A 25,163-nucleotide genomic window follows, 5' to 3' on the forward strand; every position below is an offset into this window, starting at 1 on the left:
AGTAGTTGGTAACATTTAAGCTAAACATTTAATAAAAGCTTAAAGAACAGTAGTTAAAATGCTCCCATTTTCTATTGAAGGAACATAAATCAATCCTGTTTATATCTTTTTGATGAATTAAAAATTAGTATCATTAATGACTATTCAAAATGAACTAATGACAGTAATGGTAAAATGACTGATCAATGTATCTAAAATGTTTACCCCAAATATTTACAATTACCTTAAAACATTATAAAAGGATAGACAATTACACTGTATTTCATCATCACCTGGATACATTTACCAACCATTTTATTTTTGCAACACAAGATGTTAAATGTCTGGGGGAAAAAAAACCCACCTCAAACAGTCATCAAAAAATATTCTTATCATGGCAAGTCTATTGTAAAATACTTGGGAATACTGCAGACAAGAGCGCTAGAACAGAAACTATGACTAATTACTTCATATCGCTCAATGTCTTCAATGCTACTTAAGGAGAATGGCTAATTAACAACAGAAATTGACAAGAGCAGCATTCTCCCAGTAAGTTTAATTTTACTTGAGAAGCCATTTTGAAAGAAATATCAAAATTGTCCAAGCTGAACCGCTAAAATCCTCCTTTCCATATAAAGTACAAAAATGAGAAAAAGTCATACTCTTCAACCAGATTATTACTTTAGGTAAACAGCAGTTAGCAAAGCCATCAAAGCTCATTATTTTAGCATTCTCCTTGGAAAACAAGGAGGACTGAGCCACTGTGAACTGAGTAGGCAGAGAAGGTGACATCTGAAGAGACCTGAATAGAGGAAGAGGGCAGGTGATTCGGCGGAACCAGTGGGCCCTGAAACAGGGAGACTAGGGATAGAAAGAAAGGGGAAAAGAGGGTGGCGATCAGCACCAGGAGGTGAGCAGGGGCCACATTCCTTCTGGGAAGGACCTGGGGTTTTATTCTTAGTGTCATGAAAAGCCACTGAAATAATGTGATCTTAATTACCTTTTGTTTTGTTTGTTTTTTAATCCTCACCTGAGGACATTTTTCTGATAGAGTGGAAAGGAGAGAGAGAGAGAGAGAGAAAGAGAGAGAGAGAGAGAGAGAGAGAGAGAGAGAGAGAGAGAGAGAGAGAGAGAAACATTGACGTGAAAGGGACACATCGACTGGTTGCCACCAGCACGACCAACCAGGGCCGGGGACAAACTGCAACCGAAGTACGTGCCCTTAGCGGGAACCGAACCCTGGTCTCTCCGGACCACAGGCTAACGCTCTAACCACTGAGCCAAACCTGCCAGGGCCTTAATTACCTTTTTAGGAACTTGAGTCTGCCTACCTTCTGAAGGCTAGACTCTGAGGTAATGGGAGTAGGAGAGGGGAAACAAGGAGGCTTCAGAAAGCTGGGCTGGAATGAACCCTCCCTTTGCCCTTATACCACAAGTAAATGCCATTTTTAATCTTATTCATATGAGAAAAAGGAGGGGACATGACTGGACAACATAACTACCACAGAACGAAAATTAAGCCACAGTCTGCCTATCAGGGCTGTACTCAGTTGTATGGCTGTCCTCCAAGGAGCGTGCAGGTCTCCGTGCACAGGAACCTTCAACTGGCGGAAAGAGAGGGGATCAATGGCAGCATTTCTAAAGCAAACAAGTGTAAATTTATGAAATTCTCTTCCTTTCAGAGTCAGAAACAAGAGTAACCAGACGTGCATTTTCTATACCAGCCAGGGCTTACACCTTCGTACACCTCCAACCATTTCTACTTACCTTGACTGAGTAGGCCAGTGAGATAGTGACTGCAAGTGGAAGACCTTCTGGCACGGCCACCACTAAAACCGTGACTCCAATAATGAAGAACTTCACAAAATACTGTATGTAAATCGGTGTGCACTCAGCAAGCCACGGTCTCTTGTGAACCCAGAATGTATCAATTACAAAATATAATACTAGAATGATAACTGTGATGGCAGACATCAACAAACCTTTCAGTATACAAAGAAAAGAAAAATGTAATTATTTAAATATTCCAGGCACTGCTCATTGTCAGTTACAAACTGGCCACTGGAAGAATTGTAACTGGTTTGGTAATCCTTATTTTAATTTCTCTGGGAAACTGTTAACACCTCCTTATTTGCACTTGACACTGTCATACTTAATTTTTGCTTCCAAGTATAGCCCTGTCCCCAGGAGAACTAGGAGAAAAGTATTTATGATTCTTTCCTAGACTTAAATGTATCTTCAGTCTTCTACTAAAGCGGAGACAAAATAACAGGCAATGACAAGAAATTACCAAAAGTTTAGCATAAACTGGTGCTTTACATGTTGGTAACTTACCTGTTGCTGAGAGAATCCAATAAGAATCTGATGAATGAGGTGACTTGAAATTAAATATTCAACCCTACCTTTTTTATAAAAAAGAATTATCTGAGTTATTTTTTTCAGTCTATCCTTACTACTGCATTAACTTAGAAAAACAAGAGTTAATTATGAATCATTTAGCTATGTTGTGGGCTATTAACTCCGAGAACAGGTAGACAGCACTGACTGGAGGGGGGGGGGGAGAACTCATGGGCATGGACATTAGTGTGGTGATCATAGGGAGGGGGGGGATACATGGTGATGGAAAACATAAAATAAAAAAAATTAAGGCAAGTCCACATATCTGGGTCTAATAACCCAATCCAATGCTTACTAAACACCATCACTATCTTAAATCCACCCCTATCCCCAACACCACAGTCAGCATCATTATCTGCCTTATTTGTTACAAAGTATTAGATAAAAAGCTTCTTGAGGACAGAAGCAAAAACTTAACTTTTTCCAACATATTCTTAGGAAGTAGTAGGATAATGCAATTTAAGTGATTTTAATAATACACATAGACTAACAGATTAACAAAGATGATACTGCTGGAGGGCTCTGTTTTCATCTAAGAGCTTTTTTTTTTTAAACACAGTGCTTCTCTCAACATGTGTTTTCTAGTGATAACAACAACTGAGTAATTTCAGCCTAACCAGGATGATGCTCTAAACTATTTAATCAACTAAACTATAACTTTTAGAAAACCCCATACTTAAATTTTTCATAAATAGTGGAAAGATGAACAAAATGTGTGGTAAAACTTTTTATTAAAATGTTGTTGGGTAATCGGCATGGAGCAAACTCTGTGCCCTCTACAATTGCTCCCAGATATTCAGAGATGAGAGCATGGGCCTGTGAACTGGGCAGACAGGTGCTAATCCTACCTTGACCTCCTATTAGCTAGTTGACAGAGGACATGGCCCTCGGTGTAACATGGGGATAACAACCTCTAAAAGCTGCAATGATGAGGAGCTATAATAATGCAAAAGGCCTGGTACATTGTGGAGAAGTCTGATATTTTTAACTTCCCTTCCACTCACAAAGCTACGATTTTCCAGCCTTAAGTATGTCAGAAGATAATTTTTAAGCAGGAAGTTAGTGCATTTTAAAACAAGACACTTTATTTTCCTTCATATATCATACCTGCTTTGCCAATCTGAACAGCCAGCTTTGTAAGTTTCCCTTGTAAAACAGATTTTTCCTTTTTTGGCAAATTTGCTTTCTTTTTGTCTTTTTCATCACCGTCACCACCATCTTCACTCTTCAAAGGCTGCATTTCCATGGCTGCGCCATCCTGGGCTTTTGCTACATTAAGAGCAAATGGAATTTCATTACATTTTAAAGGCACACACAACTTGACATTTTGAAGCACATCTTGATAAAAATCGGTTTTCTTTTAAAAACAAAAAAAGAATTAAACATTCAGCTGTGTGTGTGTGTGTGTACCCAGAGAAAATAAGACAACAGTGAAACTTGGTTATACCAGATTTGAGAATATTGTGCTACGGAATATGGATGAGGCATAGGAAGAAATACAGGCTCCTTAAACTAAGAACTGAATACCAAATCACTTCTCTTCCCCTGTGCTGTGTTAGGTAATGAGACCTATTCCAAACATCACAAGCTCTTTCCATATACTTTGTGACCAGAATGCAGAATATTATGCAGCACCTTACACAGTGTACAGACTCTTAAACAGATGCAAAAATATTTGTTATCTGTTTTGTTTCCTATGCATTTTTTGCTAGTAATGATACAGTAACCCATGTTATAATACCCAAAATGTTTAAGTTGAAAGACACCTACATCTGGATTTTTCTACACTTACTACCACAAGTCACAATTAAATTCTTAACGTTGTAAAAGCAGCATGACTAAGGCACTAACAGGAAGAGAGTTGAACCCAAGTTAACATAAATTGTTGGTTTTCCCTGCTACATGTATCTTGTACGTTTGGAAGACTACAGTACACAGTAGACATATTTTTAGATATAACAAGAAGAAGCTAACTGTACTTTTAACTCATAATTTACCTTTGTTGCGATTCTCAATAGCTCCATCTTGTTTCTTATCTGTAGGAACAAAATGAGAATTAAAGCTTTCCAAAAAAATGAATATAGCCATGCTAAATTATGCAAAAGTGGTTCACATTTCTGTAATAGCATTGTTACACAATGGTATGAGTGTGTGCACAGATTAGAAAGCATCTGCTTGTAATGACCTACTGGGTCAATCACTCCCTGAGTCTTAACCATAGAGGTATACTCTAACATAATCTCTAACATAATTTTGGCATCTGTACTTGTTTGTTTTCTCCATAAGACTTTACTCTTTTACACTGTAATAAACCCAAATATAATACAAGAGGTTTCCAAACTAAATACAGATATAATCCTAAGAAAGTAGAAAGGACAAGGGTAGAGAGGGAGGGAAAAATGCCACAGAAACATAATAAGCAGGAGAGCTTTGATGAGAATGAGAACAAAAACATTATGTATACAAGAGAGCGGAGGCAAGTAAGTAAAACTAGAATGGGGATGTACTATCAGTTGAGATAGTCTAATAGTTGCCTTAGATTTGAAGAAAAGAGAAATATGAAGATGTCTGAAGCAATAAAGTCATCAAAGAGGGAAAGGGTCACTGGAAGTAGGCAGGATAACATCAGGATAAATGAGAAAGAGGAAGTGGAATCACTCAGGCTATTTTTCTTCCAACTTCTCTATCAAGGAGAACTATCTTCAAACTGGAAAACGTGGAATAAGTATAGGCAAGATGGAACAGAGGCTCAAGATAAATGAGGAGATAGCAAGAGAACACCTAGATACTTTCAATGACCTCGAGTCTGGAGAGAGATGAGAGAGCCACACTCCAGACTACTAGGGGAACTGGACAGGGTACCTTACCTGGACTGCTTGTAACTTTGAGGGGGGGCTGGAAGTCTACAGATATAAAAAATGGTGGTTCTATTACAAAAATAAAACAACCCCAGCCCCAAGAATAAAAAATGGTGGACAATGAGTTAATTAATTCCTTGGAATAGCCTTGACTGGATTCAGAAAACAGGAGTATAATATATAAAAAAGGGTGCTTAGTAGAAAAGACACTGTGAAGTCAATAAGAACAAAGTCATGATGAGAACTGCCCTCTTTCTTAATAGGGCCCCTTGACTAGACTCCTATAAATTAGGAGGCAGCACAATGTATGGTTCAGAGCACAGACTCTTGAGCCAGACAAGTGGGTCTGATCTGCAACTTATTAGATCTTTGACCTGGAGCAAGTTACATGACCTCCATAACCCAGTTTAAAGAGATAATAATGCACATAAAGCATTCAATAAATGGTATCATTACTACTGGTTTTCAAATTGCCTTCCACTCTTCCTTAAGGAACCTAAGGAGGCACATGGGAGGGCTGTGGAGAGGGGCAGGAAAAACCTAGAATGTGGAGCTTGCTACCCTCGTTCACAGCAAGAACTCTTCAAACACATTTTTGTTTGAAAATAAGATTTCACAGCTATATAAAACCCAAAGAACAAAACAACTAAATATTTAAAACTCCACTGTAGTTTGAACAAACCAAGATTTTAGCAAAACAATTATTTTAGAAGATCTCAAAACACTTACGTGTGAGAGAGAAATATGGGCTTACTACTCTAAGCAAAATTAAATAAATCTAAGTGGTTAAGCCACAGTAAACTGCTGTCAAACTTAAAAGGAAAAAACTTCGAAGTGATCCTGAGTGGAAGGAAAGTGTGATAGAACAGACACAGAAGCAGGGAGGGAGGACTTTGTATGATGGCATTCTTCTAAGACCCTCGGTAGATGAACTATGGTCATCAAGTTTGCTGATGATAGATTACTTGGAGGGACAGCAGATACAATGGATCAAAATAAAGATCTTCATTTCTTTTCTTTTTTCAAAAATTTTTTTCCTTTATTGATTTTAGAGAGAGAGGAAGGGAGAGGGAGAGAGAGATAGGAATATTGATGAGAGAGCATCGATTGGCTACTTCCTGCATGCCCCCCACTGGGGATAGGGCCCACAACCTGGGCATGTGACCTGACCAGGAATTGAACTAGTGACCTCCTGGTACATGGGTCAACACTCAACCACCGAGCCACACCAGCTGGGCAACATCTTCATTTCTAATGATGAAGTGAATATAACACGACAAACATAATAGGTATCAAAGTGAAGTCTTGGTCTTATATCCAAAAACCAACTACATAAGTACAGACTGAAAAATATGCAAAGTAGAAAACTTGAAAAAGATCAATAGCTCAATGAGAACAAAATGTCATAAGGCTGGCACACGCGCGCACGCGCGCACACACACACACACACACACACACACACAAGCTACTACAAAAGTAGCAGAAAAAATGAGCAAATAGGAATCAAGAGTTTAATTCATTTTTCTGGTCAGATGGCAGAAAGATTCTAAAACTAGAGAGTAAACAGAATAAAGGCAATGGGAAAGTTCAAGGAGATGATAAATTTATCCATGGTAAAGGGGACTGATGCATTTACTAAAAGCCCTTCATGGACTATTTTAATCTAAAAGAAAAACTTTCCCTCCAGTAATTCTACTACTTGAAAGTATGATATTGAGTGATATTGTAACTTTTTGTAAAATTTTCCATATCAAATCCCATGAAAGTGTATGTTTTGGACCAGTTCTTACAACTTAGTTGCCGTATTTCCAAATACCAATTCTTATAGCACACTTCCACTCTTACTTTTCTTTTCCTTTTTCTTCTCATCTTTCTTCTCTTCCTCTTCCCCTCCAGCTCCAAGTAAGGTAAAGATAATTCCAGTTTGAGAATTTACACCCACAGCAGTAACCACCATTCTTCCAGAGCCTTCCATTACATGAGTACCTACAACAGAAAACATGTTTGGTTTTTAAAATTGGAACAGATTTCTCCTCCTACCACCGAATTTCAAACTTCAGTGACATTGTCTTTAATCTCCTTAATACTTCATAAAATAAACTCTATAAACAAGACATTAAATAAAACATAATTCTTACACTTAAGGTTTTAATTCTGTAATTGCTCACATCTGCGTTCAAGGCCCAACTCTACCCCTCATTTATCATGTGATACCGGGCACATTATAACATCTCAATTCCTGAGCTATAAAATGGATGTAACGGATCAACAATTGTAAAGTACGTAGCACAATGTTGGAATTTGTAGGGGTTCAATACATGCTCAGTTTTTAAAATTATATCATCATCAGGGCAGTTTTCTGGGAAACACATTGCTTGTAAGAGAAATGTGCTTATAATCAACGGGATTCCACAGCAAAAGACATCACATGTCCTATACCCAGCCCCACAGCCTCCGCCCAGCCCCAGCCCAGACTCTCATCCCAGCCTGCCGAGATCCTGTCTAGTCTGTCTTTCCAGTGCATCTCGAAATCAGTTTTAATCTTCCTAAAATGTGACTTCTGTCCTAAGCCTCTCATGCCTCAAAAACTTCTGCTGCACCAAGTGCAACATCTTCACCAGGAGGCCAATCAACCTTTCAAACTTTCCCACCGACTACCTCAACGTCAAATCCCATTCCAGAAAGCGAGGGAGCAGACAGGGAATACTGACTAAATTCAGACCGTCCCTCACAGCAGTGCCCAGAGTCGGCAGACATTTTTATTCTTTTCTAGAAACTATCCCAAGTTTACAGAGCTATTAAGCAGCAAGGCAAACATTCAACCCTGCTCTGCCCGAGGGCCAAGGCCATCACTTCTCAGGACGCAGTGCTGAGGAATGTGCTCCCAGCTCCCACGTGGGCGGCCGCGCCCCTGCACCTGCCAGCATTCCCTAACAGGGTCCTGCCCCTCTCCTCTAACATTCCCGTGCATTTTAAGTAGCTTTCAAAATGCAACTTTTTTTTTTAACACTCAAGTCTTGACAGTTATCATTTATTTGATCTCCTAATTCACAACCACCCGGAGGACAGAGTCTATAGCACCTACCACCATCGTACTTAGGTACGAAGTCAATGCTCAAAGGTTATTTGCTAAATTAGACCATTAAGCATATGTACTTACTTCAGTACTTAAGAATTTATATGTACTTGGTTATGAATTATGGAGTGACTTCTCTAATATGAAATTTTTAGGCCTTTGGTTTTCTTGCTTTAAAATTCTATATTCTGGCCCAGCAAGTGCAGCTCAGTGTTGGAGCGTCGACCCATGCACCAAGAGGTCGCCAGTTCGATTCCCAGTCATGGTACAAGCCCAGGTTGTGGGCCAAACACCCAGTGGGGGGCATGCAGGAGGCGGCCAATCTCTCTCATGGATGTTCAATTTCTCTCTCCCTTTCCCTTCCTCTCTCTCTAAAAATAAATAAAAAATAAATAAATTCATAAAAAAAATCTATATTCTGGCCCTGGCTGGTTTGGCTCAGTGGTTGGAGTGTCGGCTCAAAGACCAATGAGTCACGGGTTAAGTTCCAGTCAAGGGCATGTACCTCAGTTGCAGTTTGTCCCCGGCCCTGGTCATGGTCCTGCGGGAGACAACCAGTCGATGTGTCCCTTTCACATCGATGTCTCTCTCCCTCTACTATGTCTGAAAATAAATGGAAAAATATCCTTGGGTGAAGATTAAAAAATTAAAAAATATATATTCTGAATATTTCACTAATCATTACTTTCTTTGCCAGTGAAAATGCAAGGGAAACAATAAGTGAAATTCAGGACAGTGAAACAATATTTACTGGGCAAGTGCTACGTGTAAAAGATAGCTTGTTTCTTTTAATAATTCTGGCTTTCGGGCAGATTTCAATTTTTTATGTTCTGTTCTTCCTTACCACAGGTAATCATATGTTGGCAGTTAATGTGCTCAAAATAAACAGTTTTTGTTCTAGTCATATCCCCACTGCTAACTAAAAACTGCTTTTAAAGATCTAAATTTAAGAAGCCAAGAACAGCAGTGAGAAATGGCATCATGAGAATAAATTTAAAAATAAATGCATTTCATGTTTTTTAGTACATTTTTGGAATAGGGAAATAAATGCAGAAAAACGTTCCCACCCGTACTGCGATAAGGGACTCGACAAAGTTATTTCAATCTTTTCTTAAGCATGGAAAATTTATCGAGTTCTCCTGGTATATTTGGTGTATTAGGAACCCAACTCTATATTAATTTACCAGCCATTTCTGTAGAAAACAGGAAAGGACGAAAGTTCAGTCAAAGGATGTCAACCTGAAGGGCTAAGCACTAGGTAAACAAGCTAGATGTACGTAAAAGTCCATGAAGTATATATGGCAAAAAGGCAAGAGGAGACTATTTTAGTTTACCAAGTATCAAGGCCCAGTTAGTCTATGGAGGTAAGCTAGGTATGGATTACATAGCTTCTTTCTCCTTTGGAAAGATTATAGATTTTATTTGGTTAACATTAAATACAGTTTCTTAGATGTATGTCAAAGAATAATAAAATAAGTATACATTATACGTAATACTTTATATGCCCAAAACATTCCTGTCTGTTTGGAATAAATCACAAGCACATCAATATAAGGGGAAACCCAAATGCAGTACAAATGTTCTCAGTAGTGTAGAACTTAGAAGGCACACAAACCTCAGGATTTTTTCAAATAAATATTGTCTATATTACAACTGAAACATTTACCCTGTTTATAAATGTACATACATGTAATTACAATGATTTTTTAATAGTTTATTAATTTTTAGAGAGGGAGAGAGAGAAACATAGATGCGAGGGCAGAACATCAATCACTGCCTCGTGCAATGCCCAGGATTGAGCCTGCAAGCAGGCATGTGCCCTTACTGGAAACTGAACCAGCAACCTCCTGGTGCACGGGACGCTACCCAACCAAGCCACACTGGCCAGTGTTAATTACTGTGACTTTTAGTAATTACGGTGGAATGTAATTACTCTCATTTTTGGTGGTGGGGTGTTCTGCAATATGTTTTTTGGCACATATTTGCACATCTTAAAAAGGTAATAGTTAAACTTAGGTATGTGCCCCAAAATTGTGATTCTAACTTAACTGACCCAAGTCACAGGTTTGACTTTGGTTTCAGTAAAACCATGTTTAACCAATTGAAATACAAAATTCACAGAGAAGAACTAGAAAATTAAAGTTGCCAAGTTATTGGAGAGTTAAACCAGCAGGAATCTCCTCACTATGTATACAAAGTGTTAGCATTTCATTAACTTCTGAAAATGATAACAGAAGACAAAGAAACAACAACCTGCTTCCTCCAAACTCTGGTATAATTCGACCCGATGCATTTTAGAAGGCAGCTGGTAACCGTTCCCATCACCCATTCCATTTCATCTCCAGCTGACCTTAGGTCAAGCTGTCACTGTCAGGCTGTGGTAAGAATCTCCCAAGCAGACAAGCACCTTTTCAAACAAAGTCCTTTCACCCATACAAATCCTCCCTTTTCCCACTTCCAGCGCATGTCTTAACCATGTGCAAATTTAATCCCGCCTTGCAGATGTGGTGCTACTCTGGACCTCCTGTGGATTAGTTACATAATCTTTGAGAAACAGCTTATGTTTCAGACTGTCCTCAGTAATTTAAAGCGGGAGTGAGATTTGGTAAACTTTAAAGACAACAACAATAAAACAAAACTATGTCTTTTGTAGACCAACATAGAGAATTCATTAGTTTGCTTTAAGCATAGTCTTCAATTTCCCACTTCAACAGACCATAAATTTAGATGTGATACAGAAAAAAAGAACAATTCAATCAAGATCATTTGACTATAATATTTTAGTTTTAACATTAGCTAATACTGACTCTCAAATCTCTAGACTTTTTTGGACTCAGTTTCCTCATTTGTAAAATACAGCTCTGGATTCAAAGATCTCTAATATCTTCAACAGCTTACAAAGGAAAATCACTAAGTATTATAAATTATAAGTCAGCATAAAATCCATTCTTGTTGTTGTTTTCTTTGTTTGTTAATCCTCAATGGAGGATATCTTTCCATTGATTTTTTTTTTGAGGGAGAGAGAGAGACATCAATGTGAGAGTGACACATCGACTGGTTGCCTCCTGCACAACCCCAACCAGGGCTGGAGATCAAATCTACAACCCAGGTACATGTCCTCGACTGGGAATTGAACTCAAGACTCTTCGGTCCGCAGGCTGATGCTCTAACCGCTGAGCCAAACCAGCCAGGGCATGTCAGCACAAAATCTAGTATCCTCTTCACATTACTGGCTCTTATAGAATGCATGTTTGCTGACAATGGTATACAGCTGTGAGGGAGAAAAAAGTTAAAAGTTATAAAAGAAATTCATACCTGATAGAAGTAAGGGGTCCTTATCTAAAGATTTTTTAACATGATCAGATTCACCAGTCAAGGAACTTTCATCAATCTTAAGATCATTGCCTTGAATAAGTATGCCATCAGCAGGAAGGAGATCACCTAAAACAAAAAAACACACGATATGCTCAGCTGGGAACAAGATGACAATCTTACATTTGGTGTCAGATTGATTCTCTTCTTTACTTACCATATTTCACTTGAGCAATATCTCCAACAATAATGTCAGCTACAGGTATCTGAATGACCTGACCACCCCTGATGACTGTGAACTTCTGTTCTTGTTCAATTCGACTCTGCAAACCTCTAAACTGTTTCTCCTTACTCCAGTCGTTGAAAGCTGTCACTAACACTACACATACTACTGACAGGAGGATTGCAGCTCCTTCAATCCAACCAGTTTCACCTTCACCTTCTTCCTCTCCAACAGAAACTTCTCCACAAACTATTTGGAAAAAAAGAAAATGTTCATCAGAAAGGATCCTGAATGGATAGCAATAACATGTGGTAAGTTATGATCTTTATCTACCTTGCTAATTTTACTTAACACTCTAAACACCTCACTGAGCTCAAAGCACTCCATAAGGACAAAAATGCTTCCTAGGTCAACTTCAAGTTCCCTGTCTCTGAAGATTCTCAACCTCAGGACAGGGGAGGCACTCTAGGGTACTATTTAAGGGTAAAGACTGGAAAAATTTAAACCCCAACCCTTAGGCAAGTTACTTATTTCTGAGACTTGGTTTCTCCACCTGTCCAATAGGATACCATCACCTACTCCAGTGTTGTGATAATTCAATGAAGACATTTGCAAGCAGGTAGAGCAGCAGGTAGCTAAGATGCCCATGGAAAGTATTATGTGCTACACATGAATCATGCTTACTTGTGACATTCATTTTACAGGAATACGATCAAATGTTGGCTTTTATGGCATGAAAAGTTAAGTAAAGTGCTACTCATTAAGTCAACTATTTCAGCACCTAGTCTAGGTGCCAGACAGACACCATTTTGGGAGCTGGGGACACAGAAGTGAATGAGCCACGCAAGCTCCTCACAGAACCCATACTCAGATTGGTAGGTGCGGAGGAAGTATGACGACTTCGGATAATAAAACACATATAATTCCTATCAGATATCCTAAGGGCCATGAAGAAAATAAAACATTGATGACGTGCTTACAAATGAAGAAAGAGGGCTAACTGGTTAGACGGACAGAGAAGGCCCCTCTGAAGTATCCATGACATTTGAGGTAGGAGCCAAATGATAAACAGGAACTAATCATACAGCTCTAAGGAAACAGTATTCCAGGGACAGATGTAAGTCAGTACGAAGGCTCTATGGCAGAAAAGTGTTTGAAAAAAGACAGAAGAGGAAAATTTCAAAAACTCACAACTGTAGAGTCAATCATGATGAGGAAAGAATAATAGAATGGCAAGTGCTGCTTGGACTTTGGGCTGTAATTTTTTTTTATCCTCGCCCGAGGACATTTTTCCATTTTTTGTTCAGATAGAGTGGGAGGGAGAGAGAGGAAAAGAGAGAGAGAGAAACATCAATGTGAAAGGGACATATTGAGTGGCTGCCACCCGCACAACCAACCAGGGCTGGGGACAAACTGCAACCCGGGTCTCTCTGGACTGCAGGCCGATGCTCTAACCGCTGAACCAAGCCCACCAGGGCTGGGTTGTAATTTATTTGTCAGTCTAAAATCAATTTGGTGGCTTGTGACCAGTCTTGAAAAATGAAGCAGAACAAAACATAAAAGTAGTAAAGGTACATAATGTTTCTTGAAAGTTTACTTTGGTTATTTCTAAATTCACATGAAAGCGTATGTTCTGCATTCCTATATGAATTCTTTCTTACTGGAGCATTGAACTGAAAACTGTGAAAGTCAATATTTCTCTTAGCACAGATAAGAAAAAGATGATTCAGAAGAAAAGAATGATTAAATGAAAGACACTAGAAATGATTAAAGCATATTCCAGAATAGTGGACATGAACAGAAGAGAGGATTGAGGTGCAAGGGTGCTGAATAAAATTAACTGGGAGAGTATGTGGGTCAGACAAAGAGAGAGAAGACAGAGGCTAGATAAGTCCAACTGGGGATGAAATAAAGAATGATATGAATATTCACAAAAAATTTTTCTTGTATTTCATGAACGTGTAGTGGAATTCTCCAAAGAATGCACTGCATGTGCTAATATGATACAATGCATACAGAAGCAGGTGAGAATTTCATTATCTTCAATTAAGACTGACATTAAAGAGATACAATAAAATAAAAAACACCACTACTCTTTTTATTACTTCATTTAAAACTTCATTAATCACAATTAAACATAGTAATTATAATTATTTATTATAACAGTTATTTTAAATATGTTGATAAATACTTTTAAATTTCTCAGTTTTAATTCAGAGTACAGTAAACACCTAGAGATATAACTACATAATCAAAGCTCATTGGAGTCCTCAGTACTTGAAGAGTATCAAGGGCCCTGCAACCAAAAAGTCTGAGAACCACTAGTAGTATATATATACTGGTGACTAAAGATTATTCATGATGTGGTTTATAGTGCTTCTTTTTACATCAAACGTAATCAGTAAGAAATTTTGAAAATTTGAAGATCTGTCCTGACCTTATTAGTAACAATCCAGTCCTGTCGAAAATATTTTTCTTTAGTTTTCTTCTAGTCTTGGGAAAAAAATGTTAAAAGTGGTAAGTTTTTTAATAATCTGCTAACTCTTTAATTCTAGAATACCAATTCCCAGTGTTCTATAATGACAGCTGGGTAAACTGAACACTAATGATTTTAGCTATATATTGCGAAACATGGTATGACCTTCCTTTTCAGATAAAAAGACATACATTTACACATTCTTAAACCTACCCAATCATACACATCTACACAAAAATATTTTTAAAAATTTTTTTCTTTATTGAATTTAGAGAGAGAAGAAGGGAGAAGGAGAAATAGAAACCTCGATGAGACAGACATCAATTGGCTGGTTCCTGCATGCCCCCCACTGGGGATTTGGCTCACAACATGGGCATGTGCCCTGACTAGGAATTGAACCAGCAACCTCTTGGTGCATGAGTCAACGTTCAACCTCTGAGCCACGCGGGCCAGGCACACACACACACACACACACAAAAAAAAAAACCCACTTTTTTTTTTATCCTCACCCAAGGATATTTTTCCATTTTTTGTACAGATAGAGTGGGAGGGAGAGAGAGGAAGGGAGAGAGAGAGAGAGAAACATCGACGTGAAGGGACACATTGAGTGGCTGCCACCCGCACGACCAACCAGGGCCGGGGACAAACTGCAACTGAAGTACGTGCCCTTAGCGGGAACCGAACCCGGGTCTCTCCGGATCGCAGGCCGACGCTCTAACCGCTGAGCCAAACTGGCCAGGGCCAAAAAAACACTTTTAAAATATGGGAGGATATATATCAAAATGGTATAGCAGTAATCTCTGAGAAGTGGGATTTTCAATAAGCATTATTTCCTCTGAATTGTCATTTCCTCCCTAATACTTCCATAGCAAAATACGTACTATTTTATCGTATTCCTTAACAAAAATAAAAGCTTTTAAAATTAAAAAGAAAAAGAACAGTGTTAAAAATAATTTGCCTTAATACTAACGAGAACATTGCCTAAATCCTTTCTTTTTTTTGGTACGTGCCCCTAATGGGAACCGAACCCCGGACTCTCTGGTCCACGGGCTGACACTCCAACCGCTGAGCCAAACTGGCCAGGGTGCCTAAATCCTTTCTTAGCTACATCAGTTATTCTAAACCACACAGTTTTGACCTCCAAGGGATACTGTGCAATGCCTGGACACTCTTTGATTGCATGATCGGAGGCGGTATAATGAACATGACAACAAAGAATGTTTCAGTGCAAAATGTCAATAGTGTTGCTGCTGAGAAACCCTGACTGATCCAAACTGATCTCAGATAAACTGGCTTCTTCTGTGACCAACTTTCTTCAAAGGAAAAAAAGTTTTCACAATACCTTTGAAGGAATTACTTTACAGTCAACTTTTTGAGCTAGCAAATATATATTCAATTTTCATAACTTGAAAGGCACAAGAATGAAGTTTTCACAAACGAAAGCATTTTGGTGAACCAAATTTATGTGTCTTCTGACATATAAAATATTACTGATTCACTTTATAGCTACTTAAATACACTGACCAAAATCCAAACTAGATGTCCTAGCAGTTATAGAATATACTGTCAGATATACCCAGTTGAATACATTTTTTAAATGGAGAAGAAGAAATTGAAGAGAGAAAGGAAGGCCATAGAAATATAGGAGAAAAACAAAACCATTTGTAGCTACAAGTTAAAGCTGATCTACCATTCCTTAATGTATTTTTCCACTGGTCAGGATACTTTGTAGTATAAACTTATCTAGAATGGTAAGGAAATGATTCAAATCATGAACATAACAACACATTTTAAGAACTTCAAAAGTAATGGATTGGGAAGAATTCTGCTTTCATAATGATTTTCTAAGATTTAAAACAAAAAATCCAAATGAAAAATTATTTCACAAGAGTATTCCAAAAAACTTAAAAACAGTGATGGAACAGACCACATCATGCATATGGTTTAGCTCCTTGCCAGACACACAGTGTGCATATATGAGCAGCTTATTTACCCTGTCTCTCACTGTAAAATGGAGGTGACACTATCTATATCATAAGGTTGTTGTGAAAATGATCTGTGGTGATATAGTTAAAGAACTACTAAAGGCACTATTAGAATGGTGTCCAATACATAACAAACAGTCAATAAACGCTGGTCTGCTATTATTATTATGTATTAGGTAAGCTAGTGAGCTGAACTTAGCCTCACTCACAAAAGTCTTCTTTTTCCTCTTCAATGTACTTACGTGCATTATTCCCTTCTGGAGGTTGATAAAAAGAAAGGCCCAGTGATACTATGGCTGCAATTTCTAATATAATTAAAGTGACATCTTGTAATGCTTCCCATACTAACTGAAGAAAGGTTTTTGGCTTTTTAGGAGGTATAAAATTCTTTCCAAACGCCGCTTCTCTTCTTTCTATATCTGTAGGGTTTCCACTTAAACCTAATAAAAAGAAACAAAATTTCAGTGAACAGTGTTACTACTTACAAATAAAAATATCTATTTCATTAAAAATACATTCACTCTTTACATTTTAGATTCCAATTAATAAGACCTTCTCAGAATGGTTTATTTTTGCGTGTTAGCAGTGTTCAGAATTTACATCACTACAAACATAATCAACACTTTAAGAGAACACTTTAAGCAGATAATTCAAAATTAGATTAAGGATATTCACTTTTCCAAACTGCTTATTTATTATTTTTTTATCATACTCTCTTATTCCACCTTGTAGACTGCTAGAGAACTGATACGATGCTTTGATCATTTTTATATTGGAATTAAACATTTCCATGACCTTCACTTATGATATATTCCTGCCCAAAATGGGGGACTATATAAAGATATTAGTTTGCCTTATTTATTGCATCTTGGTTAACTTGATCAGTGAACTTCTCCAATTTCACTTGTATTTACTGAAGAACAATAAAAAGTTAATCTATCACAAGCTCTAACAACTCCACTTCTTACCAAATGTCTGTTATGCTTGGATTGATAAAAGATTTGCAAGTCACAAAAAACAGGAGACTTAGGATGACCTTCATTTCAAGTTTTACTTTTAGGATTTATTTCCAGTTGAGGAACTACTGACTGACTGCCCCTTCTGTCACTGTGAGGGAAATAATATTATGCCTGGAGTGTGGAATTAGAAATCTATGAGGGAAGAGGTTGAGAAAGAGTTGGGTGAAGATCAGTTCTGCCTTTCCTTCACCTTATCAAACAAGCCCTACTGTGATTTAACCTGTTGATCCTGTCAAACCTAGCTCTATCCAAATCTGCTTATGCAAAGCATGTACATACTTACATTATCGTGGCGGTATGAACGCACAGCAGTGGCAAGCATTTTTCCTTAGTTTGTTTAAGACCAGCGAAAAGGGGGCAGAGGTATCAGGGTGATATGACTTAATTTATCACCACAAATTTAAATTTGTAATTAATTCAATTAACTCCAACCCTTTTTGGGGGCTCGGGGGCAAGAGCTCATTGTAAGAGAACATCCAGCAGATGACTGGAAGGCTCTGGGCTTTAAGTGGTTTACTATTAACCTCAATGCAGAGGCAGGCGGAAAGCCAGAGAGAGAGAACAGAGAGAGCACACTATTAGAATGCACAGTGAGAAATATAGATTTTTTAATTATTTACTTTGTTAAAGGTACCAAAAATATTCCAGAACATGTTTGTTAGCAGCTCTAACAAAGGTGGTCCACACTGGGCAGCTCAGAAAGTGTATTAGATTTCTGAGGACAAAAGTCATCAACTGAAAGAGTCCACAGAGTTCTAGGCTTTGAGACAAAGTCAATGCAAAGAAAAGTAGCCAGGGATTGTAGCAATTGTTACTAGGGGGAAAGGCATTATGAGAGAAGAAACTTGCAAATTATAATTTAGAATCCACACTGTTTCTGCAGACTAGAGCAATGCTGCCCAATCACACCTGGCTGCAGAGTTAACAATGGCCCATGGTTTGAATGGAGGACAGGAAAATCAATGCAATGTGGTTTTCCACAAACAAAAGTTATTTGTTTTAAAGAATTATACTTTGAGATGCTGTTCTGATCATGTGCTTACTGCTTTTCAAATTAAATGTTCTTTCTTCTACAAAAAGATGATATTAGATAGTGGGTAAGTTTGCCTTATATTTTAATGCCTGTACTAGCAAAAATAAAAGACTGCTATTTCTCTTCCTGTCAGTCTTCAATGTTTTCTAAGAAATTTGTTTGAAGATACTGCAGTGTTCTACCAGTTTAGCTTATACTTAATAGAGCTTACCATTAATTACATATACAATACCAGGTAGTTTTAAATATCACCACTGTAATTATAAAAATAATCAAAAACTTATATTGGTTATAACAAGGACCAATATTTTATGTTAAAGCTGAAAAGAACAGCCATACAGTTAACGATAGCTTTAAAATGTATCCTGGAGCCCGGCCGGTGTGGCTCAGTGGATTGAACATTGTCCCATGGACTGAGAGGCCCTGGTTTGATGTCTGGTCAGGGCACATACCCGGGTTGCAGGCTCAGTCCCCAGTAGGGGGAGTGCAGGAGGCAGCCGATAGATGTATTTTTCTCACACTGATGTTTCTATCTATCTCTCCCTTCCTCTCTCTCTCTCTAAAAATCAATAAAAACATATTAAAAAATAATAAAATGTATCCTGGAGGGAATTTGGGAAGGAAAAAAGCAGCTGGTGCTAAAGGGTTATAATTCTTCCATAATACCACCACACAAACAAACAACACCTACATCACTACAACAATCAAGGTGTCTCGTTTAGGAATCAGAAGACCTAGGTTCCAGTTCACCTATTATAAAATAATAAACTTATATAACCTAAATAGAATGAAGTTAGGTGTTCTGTAACAATAGTCTGTTCCCCCACAGATAGTTATTGAACATCCACTACTTCCAAGGACTGTTCTACATGCTGGAGTCAGTGGGAACAACAAAAGTCCTACATTCAGCAAGCTTACATTAAACTGGAGGGAGACAAATAAAGACAATTAAAATAACATGGAGAGAGGACTGGCATTTACTCTCAGTTCAATGGAAATCACAAGAATCTCATTTAAATAGTTGTGTGAAGGAAAAACTGAAGAGCGCAAGATGTGTGGATGAGAGAAAGGAAAGAATAAAGAACGCCATCTAGATTTTGGGGGGATTCATGTATTTAAGTGAATAGATGCCAGAGACATTTATCAAGAAAAAGTAGGCTTTAGGAATTGTGGGAAAAGGGAGGCAGGAGTTAATGGTTCTGCTTTATAGGTTTACACATGAGATGACCATTGAACACACAAGTGAAAACGTCCAGTATCTGGAACTCAGGGAGAGACCCGAGCCAGAGTCATCAATATACAGATGATTCTGGAGCTATGGGCCCAATAAGAGCTCCTGGAAAGCTAGAGTAAGTAGACAAGAAGAGAGAGGGCTAAGGCAAGAGTCTTGGAATAATGCAACATCAGATGATCAGATAGGGAAGAGAAGCTAAAAGCAACTAAGAAACAGAAGGGTGGGGAAGGGTGTATGACTCATAAACAGGTTCATGCAATAGAAGGTAAATCTATAAAGGTTTTTTTAAAAGCAGAAGATAATGTGGTGGACTGTATCAATGGTGTTACAAAGGTTGAGTAAGATGAAGACAGAGAATGGACAGTTGGCTTTCACTAGATAGAGGCTGGTGACCTTGATAAGGAATCTTCCAGTGAAGTGGTATGTAAAGAAAGTCTGATAAGAAAGAATTGAATGAAAGATGAAAATGAGAATGTGGGAACAATGAGTATAGATAACTTTTTCCAGGAGTATGATACAATGGGGAGAAATAAAGCAGTAAAGGTTAATTAAAATGGGTAACTACAACCCCATTTTACTATTTTAAAGATGAGTGATAGTTATTAAGGCAAGTTATTTACCCACGGAAATAATCTAGCAGAGATAATGATGATACAGGAGACACAGACCAGTGCTCAAGTAAAGCCTTTAAAGAGGCAAGAGGGACCCAGATCCAGGACATGGATGTTAGTCTATTATAGGTGCAGGAAGGGGCTTCCACTTCAAGGAGAGAAAGCAAAGTTCGTGGGGAGGAGACATAGCTAAGCCTGTGGAACTGGGAATGAGACTATGTGGTCTGAGTTATAAAACAGAGTAGATATGGTATCAAATCATTTAGAACTTATAAATAAATACAATGAGAAATCTTCGGCCTAGTCCTACTGGCTCAGTTGATTGTGGTGTTAGGGGCAATGAGGCCAAGGGCAGGCGTTGCATTGATCTACTTATTGCCCAGTTAGCTTTGCACACTCAGAAAAAAACAAAACAAAAAAACATCAAAAGCATCCTCAGAATTATATGCTTTTGGCTTCTGGATTCACCACTGTGGGAAGTATTTTTAAAAAGCCTACATTTATTCTATAAATACATATGGCCTAAGAGTATTGTTACAGATTTAAAAAGGACATGATATGGAATAAAATGTAAATTACAGCACTAGTTTAATGTTTGACAAGAAAATGTAGCATCTCAACTGCTGGGACAAATAAAATCATGTCTCAATTTAGGAAATGAAGAGGGTGGAGTACTAGAATGTAGTAAGTAGGTAGGCTAAACTGAAAATCATGGCTAACACATTAGTCTTACGTCCTATTTGCACATGTGCCCGTGTACATGAGTCTATGCATATGTGACAGTGCTGGTGGCAGAGGCTGCTCTGACTCTCTGTGGGGCCACAGGAAAACATGCAGACCTAGAAAGCACGCAAACATTTATCTTTATGTGCATTCTTCTTGGGAAACAGACTAATACTCCCATCATATTCCCAATTTCAAAAGATAAGGAGACTCCTGGCTCCCTCAACAGTTCACAATCACTGGCCTAAAGTCAAACTTAACACATTTGTTCCCAAAACGCCTACCTCCCAGGAGCCAGGCACTAAGTATACAAAGGGACATGAGTCAGACAGGATGCCTTTCTCCGGCACTTGCCCTCAAGGAACTCCCAGTTTGGTGGGGCAGACTGACAGGTAACTGATCAATCACAGCCCAGTGTGTTGAGTGCTAGGACAAGCGGTGAGGATGTTCCAGGAGTACACCAAGGGAACTGGAATTAAAAACTTAGGGGGTTGGGATGAATAAGGGAATTCTAAGACATCTAACTTGAGATCTTAAGAATGATTAAGAGGTAAACAGTCATAGGAAAGATGAGGTAACGTATTTTAGGTGGAGGATAGTATAGGATGTAGGAGGCCCAGAAACAAGAGGGACCTTGGCACAACAGTAGTTAAGAAAACTGAAAACTCTGCTATGCCCAAGCACTGGGGAGCAGAGGAACAGAGCTGGAAAGAAGAGGTGAGGTCAGAGAGGGAAGCAGGAGTCAGACCCAGAGATTTGCTGACCCACATGAGGAGTCTGAACTTCATTCTCGGGGCCGTGTGACACCACCACCAGCTGTGGGCAGGAAAGTGACAGGCAGCATGGAGGAACCACCACAAGAGAAGACAGTGGCCACAAACAGGGTAGTGGGATGTAGGGAAGCAGACACCCTTAAGACAACAGCAGGAGTTAGAATCTTCAAGTCTTGTTGACAAAGTAAGAGTGGGTGAAAGATTCATTCTTGTCAAGGTCAAGGGGCCACCTCTCAAGGTGGGTAACAGTTTTATTGGAAAGAGGAAAAAAGGAAAGTATGCTTTCAGAAGGGGTACACTGAGAAAATTAAGGTATCTAAAAAGAATTAAGCTTTCAGCCTGAACTTAAGAGGTAGCTACAGATGTGGAATCCCAGCATGCAGATGACAGATGAAGTCTCAGGAGTGGATGGCATCATCCAGGGACAGTGCAGATAGCATGTGTAGATGAACAGAACCTGAGGCCTGCCAGCATCTAAGGAAAAGTATAGGAGCTGATGAGACTTGGCCAGATGGGACAAAAGAAAACCCTAAGAGTATAATGTTATGAAAGCCAGAACAGACTATTTTGAGAAGAAAATAGGTCCATTATACTCAGAAAACTAAACTTTAAAAAAACTCTAAAACTATGCTGCTTCAGGCTCTATCAAGTACAACTTCATAAAATAATATGTATGCTACAAAGTTAGAGGAGTAGTCAATGTTACAGCTATCTTCAAGAAAACTAGTGACCTGAGCAGGTATTAAATGTGTAATTCTCTATTTCTACTACAGCAGCAATAAAATTCTAGGACAAGGTCATACAGAATTATCAACATAAAACCCTTGTTAGTTGCTCTGTACCCGTATTGAAGCATCTGTGACTGACATGCCACAGCCATGCAAATCCTTGCTAAAAGCCTGCAAGGGCTGTGCCAACCTGCATAACCAAGCACATACATCAGGGCATCAGAGTGTTCTTGTAGTAACCAACAGGTCAATAATGACTTATTCTGGGCAAAGGGCTGATGTTTTGAGAGTTAAAATAGATTTTCATGTGTGAAGGTTAGTTTTATTGTATTACACCCTGACAATGTGGTTAAACACACCATTACTAACAGGCTTACTTCTTCTATGAGTGCAAATATAAACCGTCATTGAAACATTATGGAAACATTAGTCAGCAAAGGACAATTGCTGGTGACTCTCTCAGCTTCCTACCACACTACCTTCTGTTTCTACCACTGTTTCCTTTTCTTATTTCCTTTGCTTTTTTCTCTTCTAACTAATTTTAGCAACCACCATTTAAAAAGCTTAGTGTTTTATTTGCTTTCTTGATCTTTCCAAGTCCACAAAGCCATGCCTCTTACAGAATACACTCACTGCCTGTCTTTAATTTTTATAAATTCATTTTTACCCTCTGTTTACTGCAGTATAACGGAATGATAAATATGACACCAAGGCCAGAGATCTGCATACTACACATCTTATCATTTGAAAGTCTAGCCTATAACTCAATATAAGATATAATATTAAAACGGAAAAGATACTAAAAGCTAGTGTAAAAATATGATTTAGAATAGAAATAAGAAAGTAATGTAGGAAAACAGTAAAGATATAGAATAAAATCTTGTCATGGCAATTTCATGCAATTAGGATGTCAGAAGCAGGTTATTTTGGCATAAAAGTACATTCTTGGGTTCTGAGGACAAGACAGGTGCTTGCTTTAATAGAAAAAGCTAAAAATATGAAGTTACAAATCTCAATTCCTGTTAACCTCAAAGTTTATAGTTCTAATTCTTTTAAGAGTAAAGATAATCACTCTTCCTTAATATTCTTAACACTTTTGCAAAGTGTATGAGCTGAAATTTTATAATAGCCAAGTACAACAGAGTGGAGTGGTTAAAAGCATGTTCACTGTAGCCAGAATGTCACAGTGTGAATCCGTGCTCTGGGCTTATGAAATGTGAGACTTAAGGTAAAGTCACGTAAGCTTTTTGTGTTGTGGGTTCTTGGGCTGTAAAACAGGATAAGGTGATTGTGTGGAGAAAACGAGTTAATATTAGTGAGTGCTAACAACCAATCTGGCACAAAAAGTGTTATGTGCTAACCTATTTTGTTGTTGCTGTTCTTAAGAAATGTCTAATGTTCCTCCAGACTTTACAGTAATCTAACAGTAGCAACCCCAATATTTCTGGTTTTCCTTCTCCTCTAATTTTTCTCTAAAGTACCTATCACACTACACATTTCCTTTAGCTGTCTTGTGATTTTGTCTCCCCCACAAAAATATAAGACAGGAATTTTTGTTTTGTTTATAATTTTTGTTTGAATGCATGTTCAGAGCCTTAAAAAAGTACCTGCCACATAATAGATTCCCGATGAACACAATATCCCAGCAATTCGAAGATGCACACATTCTTACATTTTATTAACATCTCTGAAATCGAGATGTAACTTAATCATATACTTAAATTATCTTACAATTAAAACTGCCAACACTAAACTTTTTTAGGGGGTACATAAAATACATGACAATTAACAACATAGATCTGGTGAAAGAATGTGTCAAGACATGAATGAATGAATGAATGAATGAATGAACGAACTGAAGGGAAAGATAAACTTCAGTTTTATCTAACCAAAATTCATGTATTTCGAAAAACTGTTTTACTCTTAGTTTCCCTGATTATAAACAGGTTATAATAACAAAAAAGTACTTGACGTCTAGACCATTTTCTTAGGCAGTTAACTCCTAGCGGATGATTCCCGATGATGATTCATATTTATCATCATTCACCTACTTGATCAGTGATAAAAAGTTCATCAGCTTTCTGAGTGAAATATTTCTAAATTAAACTAGAACTATTACTTTGGAAAGAATATTCTTGTCTGGTTGCTGCTGTTCTTATTTATTCTTACAACTGTAAATACAAATTTGATGTGCAAAATGGCCTTTTTCATACTCAGTAAAAAATTTAAAAATGACAAACTATAAAAAAACAGTGAAGACAACAGTTTGTACAAATTTTTTTAAAAAAATTAAATTCACAATACTAGAAAGATGAGCAAGAATTTTCTAAGAAGGAAAAATATTGCACACATTTATTTAATAGCATAAAGCAGCAACAATACATAAAATTTGAGGGTTAAGTGACAATTTCTAGAGATTATTCACAGCTTCCATAATGTTGCCAAAGGGGTACAAAACCATCCCCTCCTCAAATTTTAAAAATGTACTGATGCAACGTTTTCAGATAACTCAATAAACTTCACTAATTAAATCAAAATCAATAGGAGGAGTACTGCCCAAAATAATTGCACAAAAGAAACTCTAGTGCAAACTAATAAAAATCGTATCTATAAAAATGAGAACACACCATGGAGAAATATTTAATTATCAGAAGACAGGGTTTTAATTAATAGTAGAGTAATGCAAAGACATGCTTGGGGGAAGTACAGTTAAGTAGAGATTTAAAACTGAAGTTC

The 25,163-nt window shown here is 37.9% G+C and overlaps 1 protein-coding gene across 8 annotated transcripts in view; it reads right to left on the reverse strand.

Moving 5' to 3' along the window:
* Window positions 1-25,163, reverse strand: part of ATP2B1 (ATPase plasma membrane Ca2+ transporting 1) — a 133,254-nt gene that overhangs the window by 39,820 nt on the left and 68,271 nt on the right. For all 8 annotated transcript variants that reach the window (XM_036251241.1, XM_036251242.1, XM_036251244.1 and 5 more), the window contains exons 3-9: window positions 16,549-16,746; window positions 11,840-12,094; window positions 11,626-11,751; window positions 7,080-7,220; window positions 4,374-4,412; window positions 3,484-3,645; window positions 1,747-1,961 (exon numbers count right to left, since the gene is read on the reverse strand). In XM_036251241.1, the coding sequence (XP_036107134.1) occupies window positions 1,747-1,961; window positions 3,484-3,645; window positions 4,374-4,412; window positions 7,080-7,220; window positions 11,626-11,751; window positions 11,840-12,094; window positions 16,549-16,746 (1,136 nt within the window). The remainder of the gene's footprint in view (window positions 1-1,746; window positions 1,962-3,483; window positions 3,646-4,373; window positions 4,413-7,079; window positions 7,221-11,625; window positions 11,752-11,839; window positions 12,095-16,548; window positions 16,747-25,163) is intronic.

This window comes from Molossus molossus, unplaced genomic scaffold (genome assembly GCF_014108415.1).
Source record: "Molossus molossus isolate mMolMol1 unplaced genomic scaffold, mMolMol1.p scaffold_m16_p_10, whole genome shotgun sequence".
Lineage (NCBI taxonomy): Eukaryota > Metazoa > Chordata > Mammalia > Chiroptera > Molossidae > Molossus > Molossus molossus.